This window comes from Stenella coeruleoalba (assembly GCF_951394435.1).
Source record: "Stenella coeruleoalba genome assembly, chromosome: 2".
NCBI classification, from domain to species: domain Eukaryota; kingdom Metazoa; phylum Chordata; class Mammalia; order Artiodactyla; family Delphinidae; genus Stenella; species Stenella coeruleoalba.
In genome coordinates, this window is record NC_137147.1 from 77,644,387 (window position 1) to 77,670,196 (window position 25,810).

At 41.8% G+C, this 25,810-nt stretch overlaps 1 protein-coding gene across 2 annotated transcripts in view; it reads left to right on the forward strand.

Moving 5' to 3' along the window:
- The window catches only part of FMN1 (formin 1), a 444,350-nt gene that overhangs the window by 396,905 nt on the left and 21,635 nt on the right, over positions 1 to 25,810 (forward strand). For both annotated transcript variants that reach the window (XM_079909633.1, XM_079909635.1), the window contains 2 exons: positions 8,549 to 8,600; positions 13,418 to 13,567. In XM_079909633.1, the coding sequence (XP_079765759.1) occupies positions 8,549 to 8,600; positions 13,418 to 13,567 (202 nt within the window). The remainder of the gene's footprint in view (positions 1 to 8,548; positions 8,601 to 13,417; positions 13,568 to 25,810) is intronic.

Below are 25,810 nucleotides of genomic sequence, written 5' to 3' on the forward strand. Positions count from 1 at the left end.
GAAAAATGCCATTGGTAGTTTCATAGGGATTGCACTGAATCTGTAGATTGCTTTGGGTAGTATAGTCATTTTCACAGTGTTGATTCTTCCAATCCAAGAACACGGTATAGCTCTCCACCTGTTTGTATCATCTTTAATTTCTTTCATCAGTGTCTTATAGTTTACTGCTATATGTTCTGCTATGTTCTGCTAATTTTGGATCCTGCTACTGTACCAAATTCATTTATTAACTCTACTAGTTTTCTGGTGGCATCTTTAGGGTTATCTATGTATAGTATCATGTCATCTGCAAACAGTGACAGTTTTACTTCTTCTTTTCTGATTTTGATTCTTCTTATTTCTTTTTCTTCTCTGATTGCTACGGCTAAAACTTCCAAAACTATGTGGAATAACAGTGGTGAGAGTGGGCAACCTTGTCTTGTTCCTGATCTTAGTGGAAATGGTTTCAGTTTTCCACCATTGAGAATGATGTTGGCTGTGGGTTTGTCATATATGACCTTTATTATGTTGAGGTAAGTTCCCTCTATGCCTACTTTCTGGAGGGTTTTTTTTTTTTTATCATAAATGGGTGTTGAATTTTGTCGAAAGCTTTTCCTGCATCTGTTGAGATGTGATCATATGGTTTTTACCCTTCAGTTTGTTAATATGGTGTATCACATTGATTGATTTGCATATATTGAAGTATCATTGCATTCCTGGGATAAACCCCACTTGATCATGGTGTACGATACTTTTAATGTGCTGTTGGATTCTTTTTCCTAGTATTTTGTTGAGGATTTTGCATCTATGTTCATCAGTGATATTGGCCTGTAGTTTTCTTTCTTTGTGACATCTTTGTCTGGTTTTGGTATCAGGGTGATGGTGGCCTCGTAGAATGAGTTTGGGAGTGTTCCTCCCTCTGCTATATTTTGGAAGAGTTTGAGAAGGATAGGTGTTAGCTCTTCTCTAAATGTTTGATAGAATTTGCCTGTGAAGCCATCTGGTCCTGGGCTTTTGCTTGTTGGAAGATTTTTAATTGCAGTCTCAATTTCAGTGCTTGTGATTGGTCTGTTTATATTTTCTACTCTTCCTGGTTCAGTCTCAGAAGGTTGTGCTTTTCTAAGAATTTGTCCATTTCTTCCAGGCTGTCCATTTTATTGGCATATAGCTGCTTGTAGTAACCTCTCATGATCCTTTGTATTTCTGCAGTGTCAGTTGTTACTGCTCCTTTTTCATATCTAATTCTGTTGATTTGAGTCTTCTCCCTTTTTTTCTTGATAAGTCTGGCTAATGGTTTATCAATTTTGTTTATCTTCTCTAAGAACCAACTTTTAATTTTATTGATCTTTGCTATTATTTCCTTCATTGCTTTTTCATTTATTTCTGAACTGGTCTTTATGATTTCTTTCCTTCTGTGAAGTTTGGGGGTTTTTTTTCTTCTTTCTCTAATTGCTTTAGGTGTAAAGTTAAGTTGTTTATTTGAGATGTTTCTTGTTTCTTGAGGTAGGATTGTATTGCTATAAACTTCCATCTTAGAACTGCTTTTGCTGCATCCCATAGGTTTTGGGTTGTCGTATTTTCATTGTCATTTGTCTCTAGGTATTTTTTGATTTCCTCTTTGATTTCTTCAGTGATCTCTTGGTTATTTAGTAATGTACTGTTTAGCCTCCATGTGTTTGTATTTTTTACAGGTTTTTTTCCTGTAATTGATATCTAGTCTCATAGCATTGTGGTCAAAAAAAAATTCTTGATACAATATCAGATTTTTTTAAATTTACCAAGGCTTGATTTGTGACCCAAGATATGATTTATCCTGGAGAATGTTCCATGAGCACTTGAGAAGAAAGTGTATTCTGTTGGTTTTGGATGGAATGTCCTGTTAATATCAATTAAGTCCATCTTGTTTAACACATCATTTAAAGCTTGTGTTTCCTTATTTATTTTCATTTTGGATGATCTGTCCATTGGTGAAAGTGGGGTGTTAAAGTCCCCTACTATGATTGTGTTACTGTCGATTCCCTCGTTTATGGCTGTTAGTATTTGCCTTATGTATTGAGGTGCTCCTATGTTGGGTGCATAAATATTTACAATTGTTATATCTTCTTCTTGGACTGATCCCTTGATCATTATGTAGTGTCCTTATTTGTCTCTTGTAATAGTCTTTATTTTAAAGTCTTTTTTTTTTTTTTTTTTTTGCGGTACGCAGGCCTCTCATTGTTTGGCCTCTCCCGTGTGGAGCGCAGGCTCCGGACGCACAGGCTCAGCGGCCATGGCTCACGGGCCCAGCTGCTCCACGGCATGTGGGATCTTCTCGGACTGGGGCACGAACCTGTGTCCCCTGCATCGGCAGGCAGACTCTCAACCACTGTGCCACCAGGGAAGCCCTAATGTCTGTTTTATCTGATAGAAGAACTGCTACTCCAGCTTTCTTTTGATTTCCATTTGCATAGAATATCTTTTTCCATCCCCTCAATTTCAGTCTGTATGTGTCCCTAGGTCTGAAGTGGGTCTCTTGTAGACAGCATATATATGGGTCTTGTTTTTATATCCATTCAGCCAGTCTATGTCTTTTGGTTGGAGCATTTAATCCATTTACATTTAAGGTAATTATTGATATCTATGTTCCCGTTACCATTTTCTTAATTGTTTTGGGTTTGTTATTATAGGTCTTTTCCTTCTCTTTTGTTTCCTGCCTAGAGGAGTTCCTTTAGCATTTGTTGTAAAGCTGGTTTGGTGGTGCTGAATTCTCTTAGCTTTTGCTTGTCTGTAAAGGTTTTAATTTCTCCATCAAATCTGAATGAGATCCTTGCTGGGTAGAGTAATCTTGATTGTAGGTTTTCCCCTTTCATCACTTTAAATACGTCCTGCCACTCCCTTCTGGCTTGCAGAGTTTCTGCTGAAAGATCATCTGTTAACCTTATGGGGATTCCCATGTATGTTATTTGTTGTTTTTCCCTTGCTATTTTTAATATGGTTTCTTTGTATTTAATTTTTGATAATTTGATTAATATGTGTCTTGGCGTGTTTCTTCTTGGATTTATCCTGTATGGGTGGGACTCTCTGCGCTTCCTGGACTTGATTAACTATTTCCTTTCCCATATTAGGGAAGTTTTCAACTGTAATCTCTTCAAATATTTTCTCAGTCCCTTTCTTTTTCTCTTCTTCTTCTGGGACCCTGATAATTCAAATGTTGGTGTGTTTAATGTTGTCCCAGAGGTCTCTGAGACTGTCCTCAATTCTTTTCATTCTTTTTTCTTTATTCTGCTCTGCAGTAGTTATTTCCACTATTTTATCTTCCAGGTCACTTATCCGTTCTTCTGCCTCAGTTATTCTGCTATTGATTCCTTCTAGAGAATTTTTAATTTCATTTATTGTGTTGTTCAGCATTGTTTGTTTGCTCTTTCATTCTTCTAGGCCCTTGTTAAACGTTTCTTGTATTTTCTCCATTCTATTTCCAAGATTTTGGATCATCTTTACTATCATTACTGTGAATTCTTTTTCAGGCAGACTGCCTATTTCCTCTTCATTTGTTTGGTCCAGTGGGTTTTTACCTTTCTTCTTCATCTGCCCTGTGTTCTCTGTCCTCTCATTTTGCTTAACTTACTGTGTTTGGGGTCTCCTTTTTGCAGGCTGCAGGTTCGTCGTTCCCATTGTTTTTGGTGTCTGCTCCCAGTGGGTAAGGTTGGTTCAGTGGGTTGTGTAGGCTTCCTGGCGGAGGGGACTAGTACCTGTGTTCTGGTGGATGAGTCTGGATCTTGTCTTTCTGGTGGGCAGGGCTGTGTCTGGTGTGGTGTCTGTGACTTCATTATGATTTTAGGCGGGCTCTCTGCTAATGGGTGGGGTTGTGTTCCTGTCTTGCTAGTTGTTTGGCATAGGGTGTCCAGCACTGTAGCTTGCTGGTCGTTGAGTGGAGCTTAGCATTGAGATGGAGATCTCTGGGAGAGTTTTCACTGTTTGATATTACGTGGAGCCGGGAGATATCTGGTGGACCAATGTCCTGAACTCGGCTCTCCCACCTCAGATGGACAGGCCTGACACCCGGCCGGAGCACCAAGACCCTGTAAACCACATGGCTCAGAGGAAAAGGGAGAAAAAAGAAAGGAAGGAAGGGAGGGAGGGAGGAAGGGAGGAAGGAAAAATAAAGTTATTAAAATAAAAAATAATTATTAAACATATTAAAAATTTTTTAAGTAATTAAAAAGAAAGAGGAGAACAACCAAACCAAAAAACAAATCCACCAATGATAACAAGTGATAAAAACTATACTAAAAAAAAACCAGATAGACAGACCCCTAGGACAAATGGTAAAAGCAAAGCTATACCGACAAAATGACACAAAGAAGCATACACATACATACTCACAAAAAGAGAAAAAGGAAAAAAATATATATATTGTCGCTCCCAATATTCACCACCTCAATTTGGGATGATTCGTTGTCTATTCAGGTATTCCACAGATGCAGGTACATCAAGTTGATTGTGGAGATTTAATCCGCTGCTCCTGAGGCTGATGGGAGAGTTTTACCTTTCTCTTTTTTCACACAGCTCCTGGGGTTCATCTTTGGATTTGGCCCCGCCTTTGCGTGTAGGTCGCCTGAGGGCGTCTGTTCTTCGCTCAGACAGGACGGGGTTAAAGTAGCAGCTGATTAGGGGACTCTGGCTCACTCAGGCGGGGGGAAGGGAGGGGTATAGAATGCAGGGCCAGCCTGCGGCGGCAGAGGCCAACACGACGTTGCAACAGCCTGAGGCGCGCCGTGCGTTCTTCCGGGGGAGTTGTCCCTGGATCCCGGGACCCTGGCAGTGGCGGGCTGCACAGGCTCCCTGGAAGGGGTGTGTGGATAGTGACCTGTGCTCGCACACAGGCTTCTTGGTGGCTGCAGCAGCAGCCTTAGCATTTCATGCCCGTCTCCGGTGTCCACGCTTGATAACCGTGGCTTGCGCTCATCTCTGGAGCACGTTTAGACAGTGCTCTGAATCCCCTCTCCTCGCGCACCCCAAAACAATGGTCTCTTGCCTCTTAGACAGGTCCAGGCTTTTTCCCCTACATTCTTTTTTATTTTTTAATATTCTTTTCCATTACGTTTATCACAGGATATTGAATATAGTTCTGTGTGCTATATAGGAAGACCTTGTTATTTATCCATTATATATATACTAGTTTGCATCTGCTAATCCCAAACTCCCCCTCCATGCCTCCTCCATACCCCTTCCCCCTTGGCAACCACATGTCTGTTCTCTATGTCGGTGAGTCTGTTTCTGTTTCATAGATAAGTTCATTTGCGTCATATTTTAGATTCCACATGTGATATCATATGGTGTTTGTCTTTCTCTTTCTGTCTTACTTCACTTAGTATGATAATCTCTAGGTCCATCCATGTTGCTGCAAATGGCATCATTTCATTCCTTTTTATGGCTGAGTAATATTCCATTGTATATATGTACCATACCTTCTTTATCCATTCATCTGTTGATGGATATTTAGGTTGTTTCCATGTGCTGGCTACTTTTTGAATTATAGTTTTGTCCAGATATATATGCCCAGGAGTGGGATTGCTGGATCATATGGCAACTCTATTTTTAGTTTTTTGAGGAACCTCCATACTGTTTTTCATAATAGCTGCTCCAACTTACATTCCCACCAACAGTGTAGGAGGGTTCCCTTTTATCCACACCCTCTCTAGCATTTGTTATTTGTATACTTTTTAGTGATGGCCATTCTGACTGGTGTGAGGTAGTTTTAATCTTTGATCTCATTGTAGTTTTTATCTTTTATGTGCCTGTTGGCCAGCTGTATGTCTTCTTTGGAGAAATGTCTTAGGTCTTCTGCCCATTTTTCGATTAGGTTACTTGTTTTTTTGTTGTTGAGTTGTATGAGCTGTTTGTATATTTTGGGAATTAAGCCCTTGTTGATCACATCTTTTGCAAGTATTTTCTCCCATTCTGTAGGTTGTTTTTTCATTTTGTTTATGGTTTCCTTCACTTTGCAAAAGCTTGTAAGTTTGACTTGGTCCCATTTGTTCATTTTTGCTTTTATTTCTATTGCCTTGGGAGACTGACCTAAGAAAACATTGGTACGATTTATGTCAGGGAATGTTTTGCCTATGTTCTCTTCTAGGAGTTTTATGGTATCATGTCTTATATTTAAGTCTTTAAGCCATTTTGAGTTTATTTTTGTGTATAGTATGAGGGTGTGTTCTAAGTTCATTGATTTGCATGTGGCTGTCCAGCTTGCTGGACCACTTGCTGAAGAGACTTGTTCCCATTGTATATCCTTGTCTCCTTTGTCAAAGACTATTTGACCATAGGTGTGTGGGTTTATTTCTGGACTCTCTATTCTTTTTCATTGATCTATACGTCTGTTTTTGTGCCAATACCATGCTGTTTGGATCACTGTAGCTTCGTAGTATTGTCTGAAGTCTGGGAGGGTTATGCCTCTTGCTTTTTTCTTTTTCCTAAGGATTACTTTGGCAATTTTGGGTCTTTTATGATTCCATAGAAATATTAGGATTATTTATTCTAATTCTGTGAAAAATGTCCTGGGTAGTTTGATAGGGGTCACATTAAATCTGTAGATTGCTTTGGGTAGTATGGCCATTTTAATGGTATTAATTCTTCCAACCCAAGAGCATGGGGTATCTAAATGAAAGGAATCTTAAGGCTCATAGAGATTATGACTTGATGATTTTTCTAGACATTTTTAAGATGTCTCGTGTAAGAGTTGTATTATCATTTATGACAGTATTATCTTTTTTTTATTGGAGTATAGTTGCTTTACAATGTTGTGTTAGTTTATACTGTACAGCAAAGTAAATCAGCTATACGTATACATGTATCCCCTTTTTTGGATTTCCTTCCCATATTGGTCACCACAGTGCACTGAGTAGAGTTCCCTGTGCTATACAGTAGGTTCTCATTAGTTACCTTACCTATTTTATACATAGTATCAATAGTGTACATATGTCAATCCCCATCTCCCAATTCATTCCACCCCACCTTCCCCCTTGGTATCCATATCTCTACATCTGTGTCTCTATTTCTGCTTTGCAAATGAGATCACCTATACAACTTTTTTAGATTCCACACATATGCATTAGTATACGATATTTGTTTTTCTCTTTCTGACTTACTTCTGACTTACTTTCTCTCTCTGACTTACTTCACTCTGCATGACAGTCCATCCACGTCTCTACAAATGACCCAATTTCGTTCCCTTTAGTGGCTAAGTACTATTCCATTATATATATGTACCACATATTCTTTATCCATTCCTCTGTTGATGAAATAGCTCATGCAGCTCAATATCAAAAAAGCAAATAGGGGCTTCCCTTGTGGCGCAGTGGTTGACAGTCCGCCTGCTGATGCAGGGGACACGGGTTCACACCCCGGTCTGGGAGGATCCCACGTGCTGTGGAGCGGCTGGGCCCGTGGGCCATGGCCGCTGGGCCTGTGCGTCCGGAGCCTGTGCTCCACAGCGGGAGAGGCCGCAGCAGTGAGAGGCCCGCGTACCGCAAAAAAAAAAGCAAATAACCCAATCAAAAAATGGGTGGAGGACCTAAATAGACATTTCTCCAAAGAAGACATACAGGTGGCCAACAAACACATGAAAAGAGGCTCAACATCACTAATTATTAGAAAAATGGAAATCAAAACTACAATGAAGTATCACCTCACACTGCTCAGGATGGCCATCATCAAAAAATCTACAAATATTAAATAAAGGGAACCCTCTTGCACTGTTGGTGGGAATGGTAAATTGATACAACCACTATGAAGAACAGTATGGAGGTTCCTTAAAAAAGTAAAAATAGAACTACCATACGACCCAGCAATCCCACTACTGGGCATATACCCACAGAAAACCATAATTCAAAAAGACACATGCACCCCAATGTTTATTTTCTGATCAGAGAGAAGAATATGTAAAAGAACCACCCCCAAATGAAACCTCCCGGTTTTCCTGTGGTCCCTGCGGAGTGTGGGTTCTTAATCTGTCAATTCAGAATTCTACCTCAGCATCGTTGATTTCCTTAGTAACTTTAAGTATTTTTTCAGTGCATTTAAAAACATTCTCAGAAAAGAGACCATAGGCTTCCCTAGACCATGGGTGTAGAGACAGAGTACGCAAGGATTACAGTGAATTCCTTTGAATCTGAGCAGAACTACTGCAGGTGGTACTGGGTTTATTTTGTGGTAGTGGTGGTTGTGGGGAAAGGGGGAGTGCTGAGCACATGGCAAGGCTCCCAAAGAGACCAGCTATAGCTAGGCTGACCACGTGATCCAGTCTGGCCAGGAATGTTACAATTTAAGCCTTGGCCCAGAGTAATTAGTAATATTCCCCCCTTTCAAAACTATCCCAGAGAGAACCATGAATTATATGGCCACCATTATCAAGAAAGCCATGGTAGTAGATGTAGCGAATTGAGTACAATTGCCAGGACACGTGGTAGGGCCTTCCAACCCCTAATTCGGATTTATTTTGATAATGAATGGGTATAATCAAAGTTAGAAGATTACACAAAGGATATGCTGGAAGAAAATACGATTTTAACCATAATTATTTCTTTCACAGCCAAAAAAGAGCATACAGTGGAAGAAAGTCACTTGGAGAATGCACAGAAAAGGTAAGCAGCTCTGAACTGGCCCCAGGTCTTTCTTTGCCTAGCCATTCTTTTGTTATTATCAAGAACCGTCAACACCAGCCGTCTCCAGCACTTTTTCATCTTCTCTGAAGGCAAACTCTGTACTCATTAAACCATAACTCCCCCGTTCTCTCCTTCCTTCAGCCCCTGGCAACCACCATTCTACTTTCTGTCTCTGTGACTCTGACTGCTCTAAGGTACCTCATGTAAGCAGAATCATACAGAAGGTTTCCCTTTTATGATTGGCTCATCTCACTTAGCAAAATGAATGACTAGCCATTCTTTCGACCCCATCTGCTAAGACTCTGCATCCAGCAGCAATAAGAGTCTAGGGAGAGCTAGAGTGAAAGCTCCAGGAATAGGACTTGGCAATAGTTTTCCTCAAGAAGCAGGGAATCATCCGGAAGTGACTCACCTGCCTCAGCAGTCAGGACACCATTTCCATCTGTTTGCCTCTCCTCCACTGCTCTGCTCCTAGACACTTCACGGACGCTGGGAACAGTGGGGTCCTTCTTAGTGTTACAACTAGATTAAAGCATTATGGAGGATATTGTAAACAAGGGACAAATGGGGAGAAGGGACTTCCCTCTCTATGTGCACAGAAAAGGGGAAGAGACCTCAGAGGTCTTCTATTCCCCCTCCCACCTACCTCAGGCCTCTTCTATGTTCTTCCCTCTCTTCACAGACACCCAAGCGGAACCATGCACCTCACCTGGTAGAGCCCAGTAATCATTGGCTGTGATCCCTCATGGGGGTCTTCCTTTTTTTCAGTTGGCCAGGTTAGTCAGCTTGGCTCTCCCTCCCTCTTAGAAAGGTGAGGGGGGCATACACGGAGGCTTTCTCATATTCAGGGCTGAGAACTGAGATAAATTTTGCTGGGACCCGTTCTACAAGTACGAGAAAATTAAATAAGAGATAAGGACAGGAAACAGTAGATAAGGGAAAATGAGCTTTATGAATGTGTGAGGAGGGGATTTCATTCAGTGCAGGTGAACAAGTTCTAGAAATGGACGTTTTTCCTCCCGTCTCCCCACAATCTCCGAGAGTACTGAAAGCCTATAGTCAGTGCTCTGTTCTGCCTTGACAGACACTGACATCTTGCCCTGCTTCCCGCTGTAAGTGCCAATAGAATAAATATGCAGAAGGAAGCAAGGCGAGGGCAAATCCTGCATCTTTCTAAGGGCAGACATGTTCTTGGTCATGATTATCATCTCTGCACGATAATCTTTGACAAACCAATCACATGCTTCTGTTTATAGATTTTTAGGTTGTGCCCCTTTATTGGCCTTATCCCCTGTAGAGCTTACATTATCCCTGTAGTAAGCTTCCCTTCGTCGGTGTGTCAGGCTGGTGTGTCTGTGTTATAGACGTATCCCATAGGCATGAAAAGGACCATCAACACATGGGTATCAGGCCAAGCAGAATTTCACTTTCTAAGGTGGATGTCAAATTTCTAATTCTTCTTCAGGATTCTTGCTTCAGGAAAAGGGGGCCCGTGTGAGAGGGGCCGAAGTTGGTGCTGTGCATTAGCTATGCTGAGGGGGGTCATAAATTTCGGTTGTCAGCGTTTTCCGTGACTTTGTGGTGAAGGTAGTCTAGCTTTCATGTCATACATGAAATATGTTAGATCCCATCTTTAACGTAGAAACCACAGTTGTTTGGTTACAGTCTTGAAGGAGGTTGGTGGTCAGTGTTGCAACATTCGAGTGAGATTTAGGAAATTCTTATGTTGTATTCTCAAGAGAAACAATTTACTCTGAGGCTAAGGAATATTTGCTTTTCCTCAGCAGTTTCTAAAGGCATGCATGAGGGGCAATAAGCGGATATGTTCCGCCCTGGCATCTCAACACTGCAAAAGTAAAACCGTTCCCTTTGCCGTGGGCTCTTTGATATAATCATTGGCTGAACTCTCAAAATGTTTAGCTGAATCGAAAAGATAGAAATCAGACAAGGAATTACAGCAGAGAGAAAAGGAGTCAGGGAACAGTTGAGAGTGAAGCAGAAAAGTTTCATAGAACACAACATATGATGAGAAATAAATCTTTTCAATGTTGAAAGCTATTTTAGTTATCTGCTGAGAAACAGAAATTTCAAACAGCACGATCGCCCCTTTGTCTCTTGGAGAAAATTCTAATATTGTTGTCAACTAATGGCCGTTTTCATGCCCAAATTTCAGACGGTTTTCAATAATCAGTCTTCTGTGAATCAAAATTAAATCTGAAAGGAAGAGAGTTGTGTTTGGAGCGGGACTGGGTGGGTGGGGAGGAACGTAGTCTAGACCTTATCAGATAGTTGTAGGTTCATATTCTAGCTTTTGGCTTTTCCTGGAACAAAGGGAAATCCAATAAGACACACATCCTCAGAGTGACTTTGTTAAAGTTGCAGAGTGCCAAAGCCAGGCCATCCTCTGCAACTCTGTTTGCTTTGGTTCTCCTGAAGAGGTTCACTTAAACACATAGGGGGGAAAAATGCTGAAATTCACTATTTCCTTTAGGTTTCATACTCTTTGAGGGTTAGCAAGCAGGGCCTCCCAGATCCCCCGGGGGAGAGGTGGTGAAGGGTACATCGTTCAATTCAGAGTTGGGAAAAGTGTGGCCCACAGGATGATGACATGCTTTTCTCAAGCTCTGTGATAACCCACCAAACAATTTTGTCATTCTCTGAAACCGTACCATCCTTGCAACATCTTGGTCTCACAGTCTACATTCCAAATAACGCTGGAACTGCTGGCATTGAAGTACAGTGAGCGGAGTTTCTGTGCTCTTCACTATGTCATCCTGGAAAATAGGAAGATAATTTGCTCCTCTGAAAACGAAAAGTGAAGACTTTCTCTTCTCTACTCATTGCACAAGTAAATTTGTTTCTGTGTTGAAGGTAAACATAATGAAGAGACAAGAATAATGATGTGCTTTGCTGGGGGTCACACACATTACGTATGACTTAGGTGGCAACGGTGTCTAACGTGGAAACAGACCAAAACATGACTCTTTTATTTCTTAAATGCCTGGGTCAGTGAGTATGAACAACAGGGGGTGGGTAGAGCAGAAAAAGCATTTCACGGAGAATCAGGGGACCCAACTCTGCCGATGAATAAGGTCATTCCATCTTTCTGGGTCTCTGTTTTCTCAGCTGTAAGATGGGAACATTGGACAGACTGACAGGTCCATCCCTTCCAGTTCTAAAGGCCCGTGACTCCCTAAGAAATTCATGGCCTGTTCCTTTAGGTTACAGGACTCTCTGCTTACGAATTTCCATGCTACAATCAATGTAATTTTCATTTTGAACGAAATAAAAAGTATATTCAGCGTTTTGACTGCCACAGAATTAGGAGTCACGCCTGGGCAAAAGTGGACATTGCTACTTTCTGGTTTTGCTCCAAAATACGTGTGTTTGGAATTATAAGAGAAGTCCCTCAAGAAATTACGGCAATTACTGCCTTTCTCCACCTATGCACTTCTAGTCTTTTAATAACTGGGAGCCAAAATTCCCTGACCAGTAGTTTTAATTTGCATTAAAAACAGATTTATTATTTACAGAAGCACAAAGAATTTATGGGACTCAGAGCTGCAGCTCCAGCTTGGATCTCACCTAATCATAGCCATGGAATCAATTAACAGTTCATCTGTGAAATGTGATAAAATCTTATGAGATACATAGTGCCCAATAACTGAGACTGAGTTGAAAGTGTGCTGCGTAACAGTAATGGGGCTTCAGGGTTTTACAATCGCCACTGAATAGCGTTCCATTAGAAACTCAGTATTCAGGATGGCCACAAAAAAAAACCAACGCTGTGTCTGAACAGATGATAGAGCATTGAGTAATAAACCTGGCCAGCCATGCCTGCTTTGATTAGTTTCCAACACCCTAGAAAAGGGGCCCGTTTATTTAAGTGTTCCTGCTCATGGCAAATGAGCTTGTGGGGCTTGGAGTGGGTGGGGAGAAGGAATGAGGGCAGAGCTATAAATTGCTGCAAAGCTAGTGCCTCCAAGAAGGGCTGCTTGGGAGGCCTGGGTAGTCATCTGGGAATGAACCTCCAAGGGGTAGGTCAGGAGGTTCTTAGTGATATCTGGGAATCACCCTTGTAAAACCTGGGTTCTTTTCTGACTGGGTTAAAGATCATTTTTTAAGATCAAAAATGGTTTTTCCTCCAATCCTTGCTATATCCTCAATTATATGTATTTTTGTACATTGATGGTTTGTATTCCTGTATCACATCGAGCTTTAAAATGTAGCTTTCTTAAATATCATTTGGTCTACGTCTCTTATTTTACCCTTGAAAAAACTGAGAGCCCAGTGTTGAAGGATTGACCCAAGATTATGAAGCCAGCAGATGCCAGAATAAGGATAGAACAGTCTCTTGATTTTCTGTGAAGCCCTCAACAGATTGATGATTCCCCGCGGGCTCTCTAACTGTCCACTGCTGGTGATACAGAACCAACATGTCATTAGTGTTCCATGTAATCGTTCAACATAACACAAAGAGCAGGTAAATGACATGGATTTGAGATGAAGAACACACCCCAAAAGTTTTACCTACATACACCCTGGAATTATACATGCTGGTTTTATACAGATAAGATGTGCCCAGGAGTATCCCCAATCATGTTACATTTCTTAGATAATTGGCTTGAACACGTAGGTCTTACTGAGCCACAGTGACTCAAGCCTGGGCTTCTGTGCTAAAGAGAAGCGAAGCGTGTGGGAGAAACTCTCCCGGTGTCCCCTCTCCTCCCCTAATGGGTATTAGCGTTGACAGCCTGTCACCCTCTACCTCACTGTTTTTTCCTCTACATTTGCAGTTTTGAAACAACAGTAGGATATTTTGGGATGAAGCCAAAGTCTGGTGAGAAGGAGATCACACCCAACTACGTGTTTATGGTGTGGTATGAGTTCTGCAGTGACTTCAAGACGATCTGGAAACGGGAGAGTAAAAACATATCTAAAGAAAGGTAAGGCTCTAATAGATTGATTAACACCCCATTCGGGGGTCTTAGGAAACCTCCCTCTCAAACCTAACGAAGTGTGTGCACCTCACCCGTGTCAGTATCGCCTTTCAGATCAAGTGGATGTCGAGGAAGGATTACTGCCTCAGAGTTCATAGGGAAATTCGGGGGAGGTTTGCTGTCCGCACGAGCAAATACACTCACGTGATCTGATAAGTTACACTTTCTTAACCCCTTCCAATTACTAGCTAGTAAATGAAAGGGGAGCTGTGCTAATTAGCAGCAGATTGCTTTTCTGTGTATTTTCATGTTGGCCCAGGCTAAATGAGGCAGCCTTGCTGTCGCAGACAGTACAGACAAATAAAAGTGAATGCTTTTCCCATTAATATACTGAACTTGCATCAAAGGGAAATCTCTGAGAGTCGGGCCACACTTAACACGGTGTTGAAGCCCCGCTCTGGATTTACAGCGCCACTTTTGACTCCCCGTATCCTGCTGAGGACATCAAACTGCGTGCCGCTCGCCTCATTGCAGCCTCCTGATTTTATTAGTTGGGGGTAGAAGGAAAACCTCGGCCCTGAATATAGGGAGAGTGTGTGTGTGTGTGCGCGTTCTCCTTAGAGAGAGACTGAATTGGGCCCTGTTGATCAGAACACAAAAGCATTTCTGCTCGATCAGTGTTTTGATCAGGTTGCCACTGTTCTACAAAGGGTGTCATGGATTTAAACTTCAAACAGGTCTTGCTACTACTCCTGCAGAACAGATGTATGAGAGTGTCATTCAAAGTGGAGTCGGAGACAAATTCTACAAATGAAGGGAAGTGGTTTAATTGTAGCATCTATATCTCACTAAACATTGAGACCTGAAATTCCAAAATTCAGTTATTTTTGCTGTTTACTTTGTAATCAGAGAAACGGTAGGCACGTAATATATCCACACAGACACACACACACACAGTACGCTAATATGTTTTACCTTAAAAAGCTACTTTTAAGGGCTCATAATTTAGAGATTTCTTGACTCAGTCTTACTGAATCTCTAAATATTTTCTCAGGGAATTTTTTCACAAGCCTGCTTTCTTTCTAAGGAAGTCAAAGAGCTTTAAAAATATTTATCAACACATCTTGCCACCATTAACTCTTTTGGAACTTGGATGTTAAACTGAGTATATCCATTATAGGGATAAAATGAAGCAGAGAAAAGTTAAGTGACATTGTTAAGAAAATAGATTGTTGATAATAACAGGAAAAAAACAACCCTAAAAATCTTGACATCCCACTCATTGTTCTCACCCTGCAATCTCTTGTTTAGCCCTTGAAGCTAAAATAAACTTCTGTGTTTTGTGAGCCTCAGGGGAAAAGTGACAGAGCCACGTTCCTCTCTCTCTAACAAGGTAGCAGCTGGCCAGTCAGCTCTCCACGTCCACACCCGAAGGCCAGAGAGCCCCTCAGAGGGCCCTGAAGCTCCAGCCTTTGCTAAAGATTTTACACCTGAGATTTTGATCCTAGCCCTTAGTGAATCTGTCCTTGTTGTTGGAGCCCTAAAAATGGTCCCAAAACACCAAAAGAGACGGTAATGAATTGCTTTTCATTTGAATAATCTTCTATTGAAATCGTGAACCGTATTCCACGTGGAGGAGTTTTTCCCTGTCACAGAAGTTAGACCACACTCATTGTGGGCCTGCGGTGGTTCCAACCACCCTTCAGAATGACCTGTTCTCTGATTCCTAGTGATGGGCACTTGCTGTGCTGCTTCCTGGGTATAGCTGGTGAATTGCCTACTTCACACTCTGTAAACCAACACCTTTAAAGGGTCATGACTTCCCGGGACCCTTTTCAGGTCTTCTCATTTAGCAATTTCAGGGGTTTCTTCATTCCAGCCGTGCTTTGTGAGATAGATCACCAAGGTTTCCAACCTAAAACAACATCTCTGAAAGTTAACGATGGCTCATAAAGTATTTGTGGAAGCAGCCTGTTTACAAAAATCTTTTTGTTAAGAAATGTTAGCGCATTATATATATTACTGCTCATGCAGTTCAGTAAACTGGTTAATATCCAGGGTTTTCTCGTGAAGTGAGGATTTTTTTTTCAGTTGTTCTCTATCTGCTAAGGGTTTTAGCTTTTAAACGATTGGAATCACGTATTCGTTGTGGTGACATAAGCGAATTGAATTCTTCTATTACAATCAAATGATAAACAATATGATTGCTTTGTCTTGACCCATATTTAATGATGTTTGATATTGTCATTTTTTATTGTACTTCTCCAGCAAATCCCAGCAACACTAAATGTCAGGAGGTAACGTAAGATACTATGAAGACATCCTCAAAAATTAAATTCATAATCAAATGAAAACCTCATAGCTTGTAATTATTAGGGGAAAAAAACCACTATAGTTGGGGATCCCATCCAAAGGAATTTCAAAGGTATTTGAAGGCCAACTAAACCCCAAAAATCACTGAGAAAAATTAAGGATCAATAATAGTATTTTCAAAGAGACAGATTCACTTCCAAATGAAATGGAAGTTTTGAAAACTACTTTAGGTCACTTGAGGTCAATTTTAAGGGATAGAGAATATTTACTTCTTGTTCTGTTTAGTATGGTTTCCAGGGACGCACATTAGCTTGATGCAAAATCGAAATGGTGCAGCTCCACAGCAGGGTAACAGCTACCCCTCATGAGACCCAGAATGATGTCTGAACACACAGGTGACTGATAAAAACGTCCAGTGTGCTTGTGCCTTGAAAATAAATGATAAACCCCCTATTATTAAGCTGGTATCAGGACACAATTCTGTATTTGAGTAGAATAGACATCGTATTTCACTGGGAATATGGTTTACCTGCAGATTAACTCTCAGTAGAAGAGCAGGCTACTGTATGATGGTATATTAATGGCATGTAACTTTGCTTGTCGTGTATGCCAATATTAGGCAAAATAGAAAACTTCTGAGTCTAGGCCCAAATCCAGAGCGCCTCGCTCCCTAGACCTTCAGTCTGTGACCCATTCAGTCCTCATGGTGCCCCTAGTACTAGAACTCATCCTCCAGTGAAGTATACCAGGTCCTTCTCTTACCCCTGCTGAGTACTTACTGGCAGTGCTCAGTAGTGTAAAAAAGACCTCTACAGAGAGAGTTGAAACCCGGCATTTTTATGCCATTCATTTGCTTTGTGATCTCGGGCCAGTCACTTATTGCCTGGAGGACCCAAATATCATATCTGTAAAATGTATGTATTGGGATGAAGCAGGAACCAAATGTTCACTAAGATATTTTCTAGCTCAAAATCTCTGTGAATCTAGAAACTACTTTTTTTAATATTTTGAGAAACTGTTTTATTTCTGAGATAACGCCCCTCACCTTTGCTCTTGAGCTCATAGGGGATGATGCTGAAAGACATTCCAAGCCAAGGTCTGGTGGTGAGTGGGGAAGAGATTTGGGGGCAGGGAGAATTTTCACTGTCCTCTTGGACTTGGTAAATGTCTACAGCTTCCTTGGCTTACGCTCCCAGTTCCTCCCCTAAAATACTAAGGTTGGTCTTGAAGACCACTTTTTTTTTTTTTTTTTTTTTCAGTACGCGGGCCTCTCACTGTTGCAGCCTCTCCCATTGCGGAGCACAGGCTCCGGACGCGCAGGCTCAGCGGCCATGGCTCACGGGCCCAGCCGCTCCGCGGCACGTGGGATCCTCCCAGACCTGGGCACGAACCCGCGTCCCCTGCATCGGCAGGCGGACTCTCAACCACTGCGCCACCAGGGAAGCCCGACCACATTTTTTTAACTGAAAGTATACACACACAAATATTTTCATCTGCATCCAACATTGCGTTTACTGGTTTATGAAAGTTCATCGAGATTTTTATTCTGAGAGGCAGCTTTGCCTCAGTTTTACCTTTTCATGCAGGTTTGTATTTGTGTCTCTTGACAGCCAAACCAGTCAATGAATTTTTGCAACACACATTTCTTCCACCTATTAAATCAACAGATTATTCGAGCATATGCATAGTTGCAAGGAGATAACCTAATTTTTGCTGCTACCTTTATTGACTATTCTTTACTCATTTTCTGCTTTTTCTTTTTCTTTTTTTTTTTTTCCTGTTTAATTATTCTGGGATTACAACCCTTCCTTATGAAGTTTTCCACTATTTAGAATATGTTAAGACTGCTCCCCACATATGCCCACACATGCACACACAGAGGCCACAAACGACTACTCCCTACAAAATGAGCTATGAATTTGCAAAAGGTAAAGAAGTCCTAGGGGGCTCATGACTCCAGGAATAAAGTCTTGGCAAATAGTTCAACCCTGAGCCAAAGCAGACTTTGAAAGTACCATTTAAAAACCCATAAGGGGTAAATAATGAGTGAATAAGGAGTTTGGTGAATTTTATGTGAAATGAAAATAAGACATTTCATTATATACATAACTATAATTTACACCATGGGGGAATGGATGGTTAGTTTGGGGGTTTTTAGTTCAGCTAAATAACAACAGTGTTTTTGTTTTAGGTGTATTACTTGCAGTTATTATGGTTAATTTTGCAACTGCCATACCCTTGACAGCAGAGCTGTTGTGGAGTTATCGCAAAGCTTTTCTCAGGGCTCACTGCTCAGGTCACTTTAGGACCAGGAGCTGGGGACTTAGAGAGGCCATCACTCAACCCACAAAGAAGCCGTTGATTGCAGTGTAGACATCGCAGGAATTCCTCTCTTTATATGATAGTTATTCCTGGAAAAAGTTCCATAAACTAAAATTTTTATTTATTCAATCATGATCATTACAGTAACGTCTAACAAGTTACCCTAACCCTCTGTTATGTGGTTAAATGATTTATATACACTTAACTGCTAAGAAGCTTCATATGTTAAAGGACCCCTTTAATAATACGAATAATCACCCCCAAGTTACTCGGCAAAACTTTGAATTTTCCTAAGTCACATTTGAAGGCAGTTCTGTACAAATACACAAACAGTAAATGTCCCAACAAGCTAACTTATAAACAGAATGTGTGATTATTGTAATCACAAAGAAGAAAACCCACTTATTTCCCAAGCAATGAATTTAAAACTATTTCTGCAAAATTAAAAATATGCCATGAGTAAGGAGAGGGGATAGTAGACTTCTAAATGGTAAAAATTATGGGATCATTGATTCTTAAAAATTAAAACACCTCTTTTGACCCTCTTTCCTCTGGAAACTAGCGATCTCCTGTTCCTTCCATCTTCTTAAAAGAAGAGTTTATATACATTTCCTCATTTCTTTTTCCATAACACACATCCACTACTTTCTGTATCAGTAAGAATAAAGCCTCGGCTGCCATAACAAAGACCAAAGTAACTGTTGCTTAAACAAGAAAAATTTATTTTACTTTTGCCTAACAATCTGAGTATAAATTGTTTAGAAGTTCAGAACCCAGATTCCTCTTCTCTTGTGGCCACCATCATTAGGTGTGGTCCTTGTTCACAAGTGTAAAGATGACTCACATCACGTCCGCCAGCACCACTGCTGCTGAGTTCCTGCCAGTAGAAAGGGGAGGGCACACCATTTCCTTTAAAGGGGGGGTGGACCTGGAAGGTACACGTATTTCATTGAGCAAAACTTAGTCTCACGGCTATATGCAAGGGAGACCAGGAAATGCAAGTTTATCTGGGAGCCATGGGCCCAGCTGAAGACTCATGGGTTCCATTACTAAAGGGAGCAGAAGAAATGGATGTTGAGACTACTGGCAGACTTTGCCACCTTTCCCATTTGTGAAATCAGACAACTAACTCCTTGGCACTACTAGCTTTTGACAGTGATGATAGTTTCTTCCATCTTGAAGATGCTCTGAGGGTATTCTGGGTTTCCTTCTGCAAAGGTGACCGCCACTCTTCTTTTTCCTTCATCGGTTCATCTTTTTCTTCTATTCCTTAAGTGTGGACCTTCCCCAGGGTTCAGATCTCTGTTCCTCTTTTCTGCTCTGTACTCTATCCCCAGTTAATCCCAACCATTCTCATCGCTTCACCTGTCACCTCTTTGCCAAGTCCTCCTACCCAGAAACAACCTCTTAGTTCTAAGTCTTAGATCTCCTACTTCACGCTAAACGTTCCCACCGGCTGCCCAACTTTCATCTGCAATTCAGTATGCCTACTCTGAGGGTCCCTAAATTTCACTTGCACCCTTCTCCTCCTCCTAGTAGCCAAAGGCAGGCTGGAAACCTGAACTGTCTTTAATGCTCCAAGATTCACTTTCCACCCGCGGCTAACTTCTCAGTTTTGCCTCCTTAGTGGTTATTCTTTTTCATCCTGTTTTCTCGGTGGCTTTGCCTAGTTCGGGACCTCGTCTCTCACCTGGATTATTGCTACATCCTTCTGACTGTTCTCTCTGCCTATAGTTTTTCTATTTCCTCTTCATTGGCCCTTAATATTGTATCCAGCTATCTTTCTAAAACAAGTTAGATGACATCTATTTCTTTGAACATATCCTGTTTAAGTATATTCTGTTCTGAAATAAAGGGAAGAAAATCAGCCATGATCGGTACTTATATTCATGAACTTTGGGGGCCTTACAACAGCCCTGAAAAAATGTATTCCTATTGTGCAGATAAGCAGAGGAGAGAGTAAACGAATTACCAACATCACAGTTTCACTCCTAAGCAAGAGAATGGGGATAATGACCTAGGTCTTAGGTGACACTAAAGCTTGAGCTTTTTCAAGTATTCTGTATTTCTCCCAAATTAGAGCATGAGCCTCCAAAAACTTGCCTTAACTCACTTTCCAACCTCATTTCCCATATCTTCATCCCCCACATACCCATGATATTGACTCAGTGTTTCTCACATCTACACATTCTTGCCTGGTGTTCTCATTGGGTAATTTCTTTACATTGCATTGTCCCAGTTATTTCCTGCTGGTCAAAACATAGTCATCTTCTAAGGGCGACCTCCAAAACCTCTCCCCTTAAAGTCTTCTGAAATACCCCTAAGTAAAAGAATTAACATCTTTCTCTGGTCTCGGATAGCATATTTTTCTTACGATCCTTTTGCACTTAATTCCTTCCAACTTGTTACTTTAGTACTTTACGTGTCTTTTTCCACCTTTAGGACATAAACCCATTCCTTACCGTATCTTCTATGGTGCATTCTCCAGCACAGAGCCCGCTAATTGTTTACCGATAGAGAAAGGACTTCACAACGTAGTACTGAGCACTGAAGATCCTGGGCAGTGTGAGTTTGGAGGAGGAAGTGATTCCTAAGGAATGAGGAGGCCAGGGAGGGCTTTGGGAAGATGGTTAGCCATCAACGGGGCCACCCTCCACGGAAGTTGTAGAAGGGATTCAGAAGCCAGTACGGGAATGTTGGATGTCAGCTGCTCCCCAATCTGGCAGGTCTTCCAAATCACCTGGAGAGCTTTGTAAAAAAGTCAGCAGATCTACCAAATCAGAATCCCAGAGGATTAGAACCTAGGGATCTGCAGTTTCAGAAAGCTCCTTGTAGAGAGGATGAGTAAGAACACATTTTGTGTTTGGTTGCCTCAGTAAATACCTTGGCTTCATCCCTTGCTGAAATCTATCAGGTCAGCTTTGGAGATGGGAGGAAGAAGTTCATCTTCCCAAGGGATTCTTACTACGTGCAGCCAAGTTTAGGAACTATTAGACTCAGGTGATGGTGAAGGTCTCTTCCAGCCCTGATTTCCTGTGGTTTTAGGTGGGAAATAAGCTGGACATTGACAGAGCAAATGAATTCAGTCAGCTAAGTAGAGATGAAAGGGGTAAGGACATCTTGGAGATCACATGGCAAAGGCCTGGGCTTGGAAGGCTCAACTCACATTTTGGAGGAATCACATAGTATGATCTCAGGGGCCAGCCTAATTGCTGTGTTTCCTGTGCGTCCTCGGAGTACACACCGTCTCTCATCTCATTTGCACTTTGCATTCCCATAACATAAATGGGCACCACTTAATCAGCTTGATTTGAGCACGTACTTTCAAAATACCTATTCATTCTTAAGTGCTGTACAAGCTATGAGACCCTATTCTGGAAGAGCGTAATCTGGCGATCACAATGCCTCCTTCATAAAGCTTTCCCCAATCTCGGTGAGCTATCTTTCCTCCAAAACTGGGGCAGGGGGAGATGGTTACTATCTCTTTAATTTTGGCATTAGCGATTTCTTTTTCATTCATTTTCTTATGGACACTTCCCCCTCAAATAAATCATAAGCTGTAGAAGACAAGGGCAATGCCTCATACTTCTTTGTTCTCTCTCTAGCATCTTATATTTCCTTATACGTAGTGAGTGCTCAATTAATATTTGTCGAACAAATAAACAGTCACTGTGTTTTCGTTTGCCACGTTGAAATTGATTACGGAATTTGCTGTCTACTGCTGATAGATGAGAGATCTTATTTATTTAGACTTTGGTGGTAGAATTCCCCAAACATATCCCATATGGGTTGCTTTTGCTCAAGTATCTAAAATCTTTATAGCTTGGTTAAAGAGGATAGGCATGTTCAAAACAAGGAAGACTAGTTAATGGGGTAAAACAGTCACCTTCTCTGTTCTTGCCTGTATTACTTTCAATTTGTCTTAAAAAAAAAAAAGAAAGAAAGAAGGGAGTGAAGGTCCTTGGGATTCAGGCTGTGTCAAGCCTCACACCTCTTCAGAGCTCACATAAGAACCTTTGAGAGCACGCGTCCACGCACTCTTTCCCTAGCCTGGCAGACAGCAATGGAAACCCAAAGTAAGTCTCCTTCATTCAGCTAGAATACTTCTAAGTTGCTTATCTGTGGCACTCCTGACAGCTCCTGCCTTGGGCAGAGAATAGATGGAATAGGGGGCTGCCTGGGTAGTATGATTTGAGGGGCGCCAGAAAGGCTGCCTGCTCCACCCAATCTCCCCTGCTTCCTCCCCCTTTTCGTTTTAGTCACCCCTGCGAACAGGCTCTGATCAGTTCCAGTTTTTGGTGAGACTTGGTAGGTGGTAAAGGTTTCAAAACCAAGGCGGGAGCGGGGGCGGGAGTTGGCATCTACAAGCACGTGCATGTCTTCATTATCAGGATTGGAAATGTCTTCCAAAGACAAGCAATGCATTGCCATTAAACTTGCAGATTTATGTCCCAGGGCCGGCTTGAGTTTCCAGGCTGCCTCCCAGACGCCTCTCCCCGAACAAGGAAACGCAATGCTGTTACCTCTCACTCCACACCTAAATCGCCCGGGCGGCTCAGGGTGTTTCGTCTACCAAGTGCAGAGTGATTGGCTTTAACTGATCATGCATTCCAGGGCAAGTCCAGGACACCCCCCCCCCCCACTTCCACTCCCCTGTGGCCTGGGGGAGACGCTCTGCAAACGGAAGCGGTCTTTGTTCTGCAATTAATCATTTGAAGTCAAAGTGTGTTTGGGAACTACAAGTGATAACCCGCAAAAGCTATCAAGTGGCTGATTGTGTAGCTGGTGAAATGTGGTCTCTAGGAGGACTTCCTTCATTGTAAATAGAAAAATATCTTAGGAATGAGGTAGGGAAAGTTGTCAAATGTAGGAAGTGGAAGTGATGGGCTAATTTATCATGGAATCACTGAGAGGCTAGATTCTGATGTGTAAGGAGCTAAGTCTTTTAAGTCTAAGACCTGCCTTACTTTCCTGCTGGTCTGTCTTACCATGGCTGCTAGTGAGACTGCCCTGGGGGACACAGGGATGGAAGGGTTAGTCAAGGTCAAAGGTCAGACTCTGAAGAGGGAATAAGCATAGAAGAGTGTGTGTCTGTCCAAGTCTGTGGCCCTGCTGGCCTGCCTGAGATAAATGATTTCGAGGCTACCCATTATTTCATATTGTCTATGGCTGTCTTCTCTGAGTTTTATTTTCTTACCCGTTGCAAGCATTCCACATAGATGAGTCCATGATGTTTCCATCAGCTGCAGCAGTGAGGAAGAAATGTCCCTTTACACTGAGGGGTTAATGAATTTAGTCTTTGTGTTGGGGTTTTTTTTTAATTGAAGTAGAGTTGACTTACGGCACTGTGTTCAGTTTCAGGACAGCACAGCGATTCAGTTATACATATATTGTGTCGTTGGTTCTTTACTGACCATAAAGAGTGACTTTATTTCATTGGCTTTCATGACTGTTATCGCTGTGTAGTAGTTATATCAAGAATTCAGAAATACCTCGTGAGGGACTGTTGTGAAGGTGGGTAGAAATAAGGGCAGTTCCCAAGGCCCCTGGCAGGCCTCCCTGATTGCATGTACTTATTTAGAACCGAAGCTGGATGTTAACCCCCTTTCCCCCAACTGTGGAGAAACAACCTCAGTGTCCTCAATGAACTGAGGACAGTATCTGTGGAGGCTTGGGAGTATCAGAAGATGCAAAGAAACGCCACAAAGCTCACACGCCTTCCCTCTAATGTCCAGGCTACTAGGCAATGGCCGGAAGGGTAGCCTGACATGCCTACGCCTTCTAAAAGCACAACGTTAAAAACAACCCCTACGATGTTAACACCAGGGAATCCTAATGAGGAAAATACTGGGATGTTGCCCTCAACCTTCTCCATCTAAAATACAAAAAACCATGTGCTATTGAGCTTTCTTAAGCAATAAAGCCACGCCCACACCTCCCCAAAGTCTCTTTGGATAGTATTCTTTGCTCCCTGACCTAATGCTACTTAGTTCAAGGCTACAAGGAGATCACAGGAAAAGAGTGGCTAGTCAGTTGGTATTTCATCTCTGCAGCTTCTTATACACCGTCTCTGATTTTCTTCTCCTAAAGGGAGACCATAAAAATAGTACCATTTACTTATAGAAGAAGGTGTCCCTAATAATGATTCGTAAAGTCAACCCACATTGGGAAGCCAGACTGAAGTTATTTCTTTACAAGCATGATCTTCAGTAGGTGTCATCCCACAAAACCGTATCTACCCTTCAGAGGGCCCCAGGCCACAGTTTACGGGGCCGTGGACAAGGGCATGTTTTTCCCATGCTCCTTTGCTGATCACGTTCTTCTGTGTATTTCAGAATAGCCACCAGAAGGAAGAGTTCTCGTGCTTGGTAGATTCTGGTTCACATGTCTCTAAATTTTAGGATAAGCCTAGTGACATAGTGATTTGGACCTTCAGCTTTTATTTATCCCGTTTTTTTAGGGAACTTGGGTGTTATTCCCTGTAGCATGCTGACTCAGAGGCCCATTACTACACATACTGGTGCACAGAAGCCTGCCCTGTTCCCTTTCTAGACTAGTTTGACCTCTTTAGCGATGACTGATATCAAGTCTTCTGTAAACAGATTTACATTACAGCTGGTCAGCTTTCATGCTTTTGCCAACATGCATTTTATGAACTATATTCGTGCAGTGCCTCCCTTTTCTTTGCCTTCATCCACTGACGTTCCCAAAGCCATTGACTTGGAATATCTTCAGTGAAGATGTGTACATGGTCTGGGTCATGCAGTGGTTAATGTTTTTAGGTCACACTGTACTGGATGGCTAACAGAGCTTCCTCTTTGAAGCTAGTAGCTCTACAGGCAAAACTTTACTTCTGTAATCCTGAAGTCGCTTCCTCAGTCCCATTGTCAACATTACGAGAGTTGAGTGATTTACTAGCAAGTGTGTCCTGGTAATATAACCAGATTGTCTATTTTCCACTTGCTGAAATGAATTGGTCATTTTCATTTAGAGGATTTCTAATAAATAAACCAACAGGCATTTAAAACAGAATGGTAATTTGCGGGGGCCATCTACCTGTTTTTTTTCATTTTTTAAAAATATGTTTTTAGAGCAGTTCTAGGTTTACAGCAAAATTGAGAGGTAGGTGGATTTCCTACAGAGAATTCCCATGTATCTCCTTGTCCCCAAACATGTGTAGCCTCCTCCATTATCAACATCACTCGTCATAATGCTACTTTTTTTTTTAACCAAAGATGAATATTATTGACACACCATAATTACCCAGAGTCCATAGTTTTTACCTTAGGGTTCCCTGTTAGTGTTGTCCATTCTGTGGGTTCGGACGAATTGCGTAATAATATAATCCCTCGTTATAATATCATACAGAGTATTTTCACTGCCCTAAAGCTCCTCTGCACTCTGCCTAGTCACGTCTCCTCCTTGCCCCACAGTCACTCATCTTTTTATTGTCTCCATAGTCCTGCCTTTTCCAAAACATCTACTCATTTTTTTTTTTTCCCGGTACACGGGCCTCTCGCTGTTGCGGCCTCTCCCGTGCGGAGCGCAGGCTCCGGACGCGCAGGCTCACCGGCCATGGCTCACGGGCCTAACCGCTCCGCGGCATGTGGGATC